At 36.4% G+C, this 9,987-nt stretch overlaps 1 protein-coding gene across 1 annotated transcript; it reads right to left on the reverse strand.

Moving 5' to 3' along the window:
- Positions 1 to 779: 779 nt before the first annotated feature.
- On the reverse strand, positions 780 to 8,269 carry NAPG (N-ethylmaleimide-sensitive factor attachment protein, gamma; the record flags this gene model as incomplete). Its single annotated transcript, XM_010078968.1, has 10 exons — positions 780 to 1,163; positions 1,999 to 2,128; positions 3,628 to 3,707; positions 4,224 to 4,302; positions 5,417 to 5,487; positions 6,208 to 6,274; positions 6,406 to 6,515; positions 6,974 to 7,004; positions 7,561 to 7,578; positions 8,185 to 8,269. Coding segments are annotated over 10 exons (821 nt in total), but the record flags the coding sequence as incomplete, so codon positions are not given.
- Positions 8,270 to 9,987: the final 1,718 nt, after the last annotated feature.

Raw genomic sequence — 9,987 nt, forward strand, 5'->3', positions numbered from 1 at the left:
TGGTTACTTCAGATTCTGAGCTTATTTGAAAAATGCTATTTGCAAGAGACAGCTGTTCTATGCTTTGAGAATATGAAAGAATAAAACGTCCTCATAGACTAGCACATTGATTAGTAAATAAACACCTGTAACACTCACAAACTCAAACATAGAACTGAAAAATTACATCTAAGTTTTTGTTAAATGCTGTTCAGAGCTTTATATTCAATGCATATTATCTGCTACCTTCAGTTTCTTTTTTGGTTATGGTATGCTTCAGAAACACTGCTAAGAAAGGCTGTCCACTCTTCCCATTCCCAAGGTGTACATTACAAACACTATGCACGTATTTATTTCCAAAGACTTCAGGTCAATAAAGTTCTTAAGGTGAAAGACGTGTGTGTACTTTTAAGCTTGCAAGATAGCTTCAAACTAGTTGGCTTGGTATTTTTCACAACCACATGGACACTGCTTACAAAGAAAAAGGTGTTAAATATCCCGCAGTGGAGTAAAAACATGTTGAAAATAAGCTGACTGCTCCCCCTAGTGCTTACAGTAGTGAAAAATCCTGCCTGGCACAGTCTGCCTTAAGTGGTGTTAAACAGGAGATAAATAGCCAGATGCATGATCATATATTTAACTTGGAAAACAATCATAAACATATTACTGAGACCAAAAAGTGAAAGCTGTTAAAATCCAGCATTTAAAATTTTGTACCACTCTCCCTACCCCAGTGCTTCTGAGGTTTTGGTTTATTTTAAACTGTGCTTTTAGCAAAAATTTCTCTCGTATTTTTCCTGTCAGTTGAAGGCAGGGCCCCGAGGAAACTCCTGCCAGGTAAGAAATTAAGTCCAAAAATGTTTCAAGATGATAGGTACAATTATGCTTTTTGTCCAGTATTGTACCTAGAAGCTGCCAAGTTAATATTAGCATTCCCATATCACAATTGCAATGAAGCTCTGGTAAATCTGGTACCTTTGGATATGCTCAACATCACAAATAAGTCAGATATTTAAGACAAGCTATGTCTGTAGCTAGCATAGTCCACCAGAATATTCATCCTCTTCCTCATCAGCATGAGAGCCCACTGTGGCTGGTCCTCTTGCTTTGTCTTGTGCAGCATTTGGTGATTTCTTCTTGATTCCACCTCCTGGGACCACCAAGGTAAGACCAAGCTTGGCATACTGACAAATAACAAGGCAAGTTTAATTTCTGTACTATCACAGAAGTAAAATCTTGTTGAATTACACTGCACAAAACTGACTGATGCATTAATTTTTCACTATGCAGCTCTGCATACATTATCTAGTAATAGTTAATGTAAAAAGTCTTACAAGTGTTTTTCAGTAAGACTAGTACCTTAATTATTACTATTCAACATAGCAACAAAGTAAAATTAGTCCATGCTATTACAAAGTTTGGCATGGATGGACCTATCCTTTACTTCACACCTTTCCTATCCTTTTACTTTCTACAATTTACAAGTACAATTTAAAAAAAATTAAAAAGGCACACTAGGATGACACACAACTAGTTTCTTAAAATAGATTTTAAAATCTTTCACTAATTAGTACATTGCTAAGGAATAAACACTGAAAAAAACATTCAACCATGCTATCCTGTAGCCATCGTATTCTGTAATGTTTATGCACGCCTATCAGCTATATGCTGAGATAAAACATAAGCAGCAACCTGTTCTGGCCCCTAAAGAATCAAGTAGAAGAAAAACGAATTTTGATCAACTCATCAAACAAACTGAGCAAATCCAAAACAAACTGCTCTTTCACCTAAGCCTTCCCACAATCTGAAAGGAACAATGATGTGGAAATTTACATTGGCAGGCAGCAAAGTAAGAGAATACATAAAGTTCACAGGCACACGGCAGAATGACAGAGGAAGTCAGAATAAATACATGGACCCTGCTCTTATTTTCCTCTACTAGAAAAAAAAAAAAATCCCTCAGCCTGAACAAATAAAAGGATTCTAAAAAAAAAAAATCCATAGGAACTGTCTACTTACATCATTGTCCATGTATTTGAAGAGTGGCAAATTGCAAACTTCAGAAACTTGATCCTGATCCTGCTGGTCATACCCTTCTAAAAGTTGCTCTAGTGCTGCACAGTCTTCACTTCCATTAAAACCTGGTATACTGAAGGAAATTTAAAAGTTCATTTAGGGCATTTCAGCAATCTACTTGACACTCAGCTATTCTATCTTTAAATGCTGCTAATTAACAGCAGAAGAGTAAGCAGCTTTTAAGAATCTGATGGACTGCCTATTCCACAAAACTGACAATAACTACTTTGATTTCTCCAGACACATGGATCATGTCCATAAAATTAAATTTTCAACAATACTGGTTTGCATGCTGAGAATAAGACCACAATCATAGTCCAGACAAAAAGAAAATATATATAAATATTCTTTTCTTCACTAGTCAATAAACTCTTCTTCCACTTTACATACAGAAAAATTCTGTCGTGAGTTCCTATATATGAAATACAAATTGAAGACGTGAAAAATATGAGCAAGATGTTTAAAGACCGATCCTGAAAAATTATTTCTAAAAATAAAGTACAATTTAACTTACACATATGTTCAAGTCATTTCACCAAAAACATGATTTAAGGAAAAATACGTTGTTTCAGGACTTTGTTACTGAAGCCCTAAAGAAAGCTGAAATGGAGAATTGCTGGGAAAACCTCTGGAACCAGGATCTGGAACCAGAATCTGGACTAATCCAGATTCTGACACCAGAATTTTCTCCTGGATGTATAAATAATGCCTTCTTCATTTCAATGTATTCAACTGGCCTACTTTCTGCTTCCTGAATTATCTTTCAGTTCAATCAACTATTGAAAAAAAAAAAGTCACAAAAAGTAGAAATCTTGCTTTTCTTCTTCCAGTGTATGATGACAGCAAGATCTAGACCAACATAACCAGAAACACAGTAACTCACATGCTGCAAACTTTTCTTTAAAAAAACATTTAGAGTAATCTTTCCCTCAATCTAATCACCCTACTAGATAGTTTAGTTGATTATACTGGAATGCTGCTATCGCACATTTTGAGACCGCATTCCATATTGGCATCCTCAAACTCTAAAAAAATATGGCAATGACAAGTTAGAATTCCAACTTTTTAAGGGCCTGCACACAACAATGCAAACAGATTCTGAAAAAATTAAAATTCAGATACCAACATGCAGAAATGCCCACTTTCAATCCTAAACATTTGTTTACAATAGCTAATCCATCTCTCCTTCATTTGAAAAAAAGACACACCCCAAAGGATATCAGCAAGAATCCCAGCCATAACAATATTCTGCTCAGCTTTTTAACAAGGAAAAAAAAATGGGAAGAACTTCTAATTTCCATCTCATTTCATCTGTCGCACATAACTACTTCTTTATGACTAAGTTTTTTATTTTAGGTTCATTAAGAAGAATCACCATGGTAATTACAGCTATATTAAGACTGAAAAAAATCTTGATAGTCATATACCACAGAATGCTACTGTTGTACTGTAAGTCAACAGAAGTACAAGCTTAAAATTTATTGGCAGACTGTTTCCACTACTCTTTCATAAGAAGAGATCTACGTTAATGAAACATTCTGTTTAAAATTATACGACATGAAGTAGACTTACCTATAGCTTTCCCTCACACATCTTTCTGCGGCAACATAATCATTTCTGTGAAGATGAACTAACACTTGAGCAATAGTTTTCTAAACAAAAAAAAACCAAAACAACCTGATGATTCTTTAGAAATTAACAGCAAAATAAGAGAAAAATATTGGACTGCTAATACTTAGTGTGAAAAAGGTCATTATAATCTGCAATGATTCTAAGATACTGGCACAAGAGAGTCAGAACAACATAGTGAAAACGTAGAAAGCTATATCCTCAGCTGGTATGAGACAGATTATCTCCTCTAACATTGTAGTGAACTGTTGCACCAAGTAATAGTTTTTGTGGTTGTTAGTTTTGATAACTTCTTTATTTTTGACGCATTTGTTGGCTTGACAGCTCCTGTAGATAACAGCATATTATCTTCAACATTACAGTAGTGAAAAAGGCATAGTTAAGAGGTTGGGGAAGCATGCACTACCACAAATTCTCATCATTTAGCATAAAATGTATCCCTGAATCAAGAAGTACATATTGTCAGCCATATGTCAGCTGTCATTAGTTAACCAGAAAAACTTGAAACGCACCATCAGAAATTGTCTCCTAGAATTTACCTTATAGCATGTTGGGTAGTTTTCAATTTCCTTATAAATACTTTTTTCCTTTTGAAGAGACAATGCAGCCTCATCTAATCTAAAAAAGCCAAAAAACAATTAGGAGTATCAGTGCCAGGAACACTGTATAATGGACATGAGGCTAATTACAAAGTGTTTAACTAACACACCTGCAAGTTTACTGGAATAAAAAGCAACACAACTAAAAATCAGCAGTAGATCTTACTGACAGAGTAGATAGAGAAATATGTAGTCAGTAATTCCTTTTGTATGCATGCAGGCTAAGAATATCTCTGGAATTCATTCAGAGAAACCTAATTTTTCATAACATTGTACAAGATTAATGTCTTGTTACACACCCTAATAAAGTTCTGTATGTCATGAGGTTACTATAGGCTATCAGTAAGTCTGATATCCATGAACTATCAATATTAAGTCCTAGTAACTGGTTTTGGGTTTGAATACTCTTTTAATCATCATATTATACTTCTAGAAATTAGCAATAGTACATGAGCTATAAAGCAGCAGAGCAACTAAGTCTTTCAGATGTTCTGAAGCTATGTTGACTTTCTTTTACGGAAAGACTTTCAAGTTATTTCATAATGTCATTTTTCTGACTACAATTCTGCAGTGAAATTAAGTCTTAAAAGCAGAAACCCAGACAATTTCTTAAAGAAACTACATGTTTCAGTGAAGCAAATCTAAGCTGAACTGCAGGCCAAGTTTGGTGCTAGCAATTAACAATTAAAATAAATTCCCTATGAGACTCCAAGACACACTCTTCTTTAAGACCAGAATCAGACTGCTGCAGATTCCTCTCCTCAGGTTCATCACCTAACTCCCCTGTTTTATATTCCACAGGTAGAAAAGACTTTCAAATACTTTCTACATGTTAGTGCTGAAAGAAAAAAAATTCCTGATACTTCAAGAATGAATGAAAACTGGTGTATGTGCATTCTAGCTATTCAACAGACACAAAGGAACCAAAGCCTTACAGCCCACATTCTCCCATCCCAGAACACAGAATAGGCGGTTCCTGGATGAACATGGCATATCTCAGAGAAACTGAACTTTAGTTTGAAGTGCATCTCAAAGAAGAATTAAGTAAAAGTATAAATCCAACAGCAAAAAAAAGCCCAATGAAAATCACTAATAAAGATTCAATTACATTTTAAAAAGGCATAAAGCTATACCTGCGTCCTCTCACTAGAAGTCTTGATGCCTTCCCTAGCATTTCTAATGCCTGCCGTAAACGTTCTTCATTCTAGAGAAGAACAGAAAGAATTTAAGCATTTATATTTAATTTGCACAGAATTAAGACCACGAGGCCTTAATCCAAGTATGTCATCTGTAACTTAGAACAACTGTTAATTACATCAGCAGTTCACACACTCAAGAGAAACATGAAGAGTATTGGTGCACCGAAGTCCCACAGGCAGCTCCCGTACGAATCTACAGAGCAAAGTAACATCAACGCAAACTTGCTAAGCTGGAAAGACGTTGACAACTGATGACAGAGAAGTACACCCCAGGCAGCAGCAAAAAGGCAAATCATCTGCTCATGGAAAGGGTAGAGCATCAAGCAAATCTTCTGCACCTTCAAGGACTTCAAACTATTTTAGGCTCCAGGACTCAACAGCAGCCATGCTTCCTACCCTCTGGGCTGCCCAACAAGAGGCAGAAAACTTGACAACATCAAAATTCAGCTTCAGTCAAGTCCCAAACTGAGAAAAAGGCAAAGCAAACTGATTCCTAAATTTTATAATCAGCTTCTCTACAGCATAAGGAGCCTTCTACTTCATTACTCAGTCACTGATGTGAAAGGAAGGAAAAATAACTTAGAACCTCATCTTAGGCTTTTTTGTTAACTTTGTAGCTGACCTTAAACACCAATTCATTCATCTTCGTATACTTTCTGGGACTGGAAATTTCTTTGCTGGTGAGAAAAAAAAAAAAAAAAACAACCCAAAAAACCCCCACTTACTTCAAACACTGATGCTGCTTGCTGATAGAGCTGCACAGCCTTCTCTGGGCTCACATTTTCTATTAACCTGTAACAAATATAAATAATTTATCTTCAGATTAATTTTTTTTTTACCTAAAAGCATAAAAAAGACAAGAAAGAAATCAAAGACATACCCATGCCCTGCATGCATTCTAGCCACCAATACCACAAACTTACTTTCCAGCCCGTTCCAGCGCAATAGCTGCTGTATCTGGTGTCCCATTCTCCAGGTACATCATACTGGCTTTCTCGATCAGCTGAACTGCTTCAGGGAGTCTCTGCATCTCCTGCAAAGCCATAATGCAAGGGGCATTGCTGTCAGGAATTACACTTACGTATAATGAAACAAATCAAAGCAAACTGTAGTACTTTATTAAGATTCTAACTTTGATTTACAGACTTGTAGAGGTAGAGAAAGTTGACCACCAACTCCATAAAATTCACTGGTAAGTACCAAACTTTCATGTAAGGCATGAATTTGTGGTAGTTTAGAGCAGAAACAGCACCACTCTTCCATTAGCCTCTGACATGAGGTTCTCATCTTTCCTTCTCCAAAAGGAAACAATTTTTTCCCCCAAAATGTCACTTCCCTAACCTTCTGAAGGTATTTGTAGGAACTATGAGCCAACAGAAAAATCTCACTTTAATATGCAATTCGCTTACATATATTTGTAAAATGGTCCAGTACACAATATTCTTCACTATAAACCAGAACTTCTTAATGAAAAACAGTAAATGAAAATACCTTTAGCATCATACCAGCTTGTTCATAAGCTCTGCAGAGAAAAAAAGTACAAATTAGTTAAGACAGGGTGTATTTCAGCAAGCCATAGTTATGCAGCAAAAGTTAAACATGTGTAAGCTATCACTTCACTGGTAATATTTAATGCTTTGAAGATATTTCAAGTGTTTTATTTAATGAAACAGTGCATGTGTAACATTATACTCCACAAATTAAGTACTTCAGCCATCCTACCCACTAAAAATATCTTTTCTTTATCTGATCCGCTGGCAATATTTGGATTATTTGTCATTATCTGCTTGCTTTGAAGTACTCTTTATTAAAAATTTATTTGTAAACTCAAAATTACAAGAAGTTCACCTAAAAAAATTTTTTATATCAAAAGGTGCTGAGGAGTGTCAAAATCATCATTTCTTCAGATGGCTATTACAGGTTTTCACTTTCCTAGCCCACACTTCCATTAAACTGATTCTGAAACAGTGAAATCACTTGAACCATACCATTTAGTACAGTGAGATCAAAACAATAGTTCATGCTTGTACCATATGTTAGAAAATTTGTCTCAGATTACTCAGTGCTTCTGTACTTACTTGGCGGCATGGAAGAGACTGGCAGTAACATTGTCAAAGTCAAGGACAAAAGCCACAAAAATATAATGCAGAAAAATTATAAGTGCACAAATGCTTATACAAGTACTGGTTTCAAAGCAAGGAATCCCACAAAAGCAAATCAAAGCTACTACCTTTGTAGGCAAGGTCTCAAAAACAAATGCTTCTAAGGACAGAATAAATGTAACACAGCAAAGTATAACTGCATGTAAAGTTGCAAAAAGCACATTTACTTAAAATATGTTCCTGGTTACCACATACTGCTACAAGTACTGTAATAATGTCAGAGTTGCATTTACTTTATACTATCCCTTTGCAGGTTTTGTTTTGTTTTGTTTTTTTAAATAGTTTCTGAAGCAGTACCTAGACTCAGGCACTGGTCAGCATCTTATTACTCCAGATGTTACTGGAAACAACACAGATTTTCTCATCAAAAAAGTTCTTTAGCTTGCCCGCTAAGCACACAGGAATAGTCTTCTAAAAGATTATTTTGTTAGACTGACAAAATATATATTAAATACATCTTCTATCAACCCCCGTAACCCCATTCTAAGTAACAATTCGTCAACTTCTTGGAAAAAAGAATAACAATCAGTGAAAAGATACGCTTTATTGTTTTCATGTGCCTCAGCTTCCCGTAAGCAGGCTTCCCTTGCCTGGTCAAACTGCTTGGCATTCTTAAAAGCAACAGCTGCAAGAAATCAAACAAAATTCTTTTTTACACCTTATCTTTTTCCTCTTTTCACCACTTCTGCTTAAGAATTTAGCCACCTAAAGACGCAAACAGTCTCTAAATGAATGGTTACAGTTTACCAAGCTCTTCCAAAAAATCCCATGACAGTCCTCCTTGCTTCATTAGTCACTTAGTTACCATTAAAAACACTTATTGTCAACAACACTATTATCACCGTACCACGCATTGTGTATTTAGTTGCATTTTGGAACTCACTCATTCTGCATTTTAATTACAGAAGCGCAGAAAATAAAGTTTTAATCATTAGAAGTTACCCAAAATCAGTATGGCAAGAATAGAAGTGTACCATCAACAAAACATAAGAACTTCCTCAACACAATCACTTCATGGCACAAATATGTATTTCTATTTCCATTAGACTGATAGGATATTAAAGCAGGATTTAAAATAAATTTCAATTTATAAATGCTTCAGTAGCTCTTCTGAGTTTCTATTTTTTTATGCAGGCATAAATGAATGAGTAGGAATGCCCAGAGTAAGAAGCCAAAAAACCATGCTAAATTACTACTATCAAAAAAGAAGAAAATTGTTTAAGAACAAAAAGGAATCAACTAGTAAGAATTTTATATTCAGTGTGACACTTGCAGTGGAAAAAAAAAAAAAAAAAGGAGGAAAGAGATCTTACTCTGTCTAAAAACACCCTGGCAGCATCTCTCTACCCTAAGGAGATAGTCTTTGTCTATCATACTTCATAAGGTAATAAAAAACAAAGTTTTAAAACCAGCTTGAATATTTGTTGTTTTGTAGATAAAGTCACAGGATTTGGGGGGGACAAGTGAAAGAAGGAAAGCTTTATTTTTATCACACATAGTAATATACAAAAGAGAAGTTGTAAGCTTGGAAAAAGATAAAATTGTTTTGACAACTGTTCTAGATCTCCAAGTCTAGATCTCCCTAGACTACTCGTATTTGAGAGGTCATGGCAGTCTGATAAAGTTCCCACTGACTGCAAAAGGCGAAACATAACCCCCACTTCTAAAAAGGGAAAAAGGAAGACCCAGGAAACTACAGGCTGGTCAGTCTCACCTCTGTGCCCAGCAAGATCATGGAGCAGATCCTTCTGGGAACTATGCTAAGGCCCATGGAAAAGAAGGAGGCGATCAGTGACAGTCAACATGGCTTCACCAAGGGCAAATCATGCCTGGCGAATTTGGTGGCCTTCTGCGATGGGGCCACAGCACTGGTGGATAAGGGAAGAGCAACTGACACCATCTACCTGGACTTGTGCAAAGCATCAGACACTGTCCCGCATGACATCCTTGTCCCACATGACATTCTTGTCTCTAAATTGGAGAGACACGGATCTGACAGTTGGACCACACAGTGGAGAAGGAACTGGCTGGATCAATACGCTCAAACAGTTGTGGTCAATGGCTCATCCAAGTGGATACAGGTGAAAAGTGGAGTTCCTCAGGGGTCGGTACTGGGACCAGTGTTGTTTAACATTGTTTATCTGACACAGTAGGATTGAGCAATTTGGCAGACAACACGAAGCTGTGTGGTGCGGTCGAGATGCTGGAGGGAAGGGATGCCATCCGGAGGGACCTTGACAGGCTTGAGAGGGGGATCCATGCAAACCTCATGAATTTCAAGAAGGCCAAGTGCAAGGTCCTGCATGTGAATCAAAGCAATCCCAAGCACAAATACAGCCTGGG

Source organism: Pterocles gutturalis, unplaced genomic scaffold, assembly GCF_000699245.1.
Source record: "Pterocles gutturalis isolate BGI_N339 unplaced genomic scaffold, ASM69924v1 scaffold21608, whole genome shotgun sequence".
NCBI classification, from domain to species: Eukaryota; Metazoa; Chordata; class Aves; order Pterocliformes; family Pteroclidae; genus Pterocles; species Pterocles gutturalis.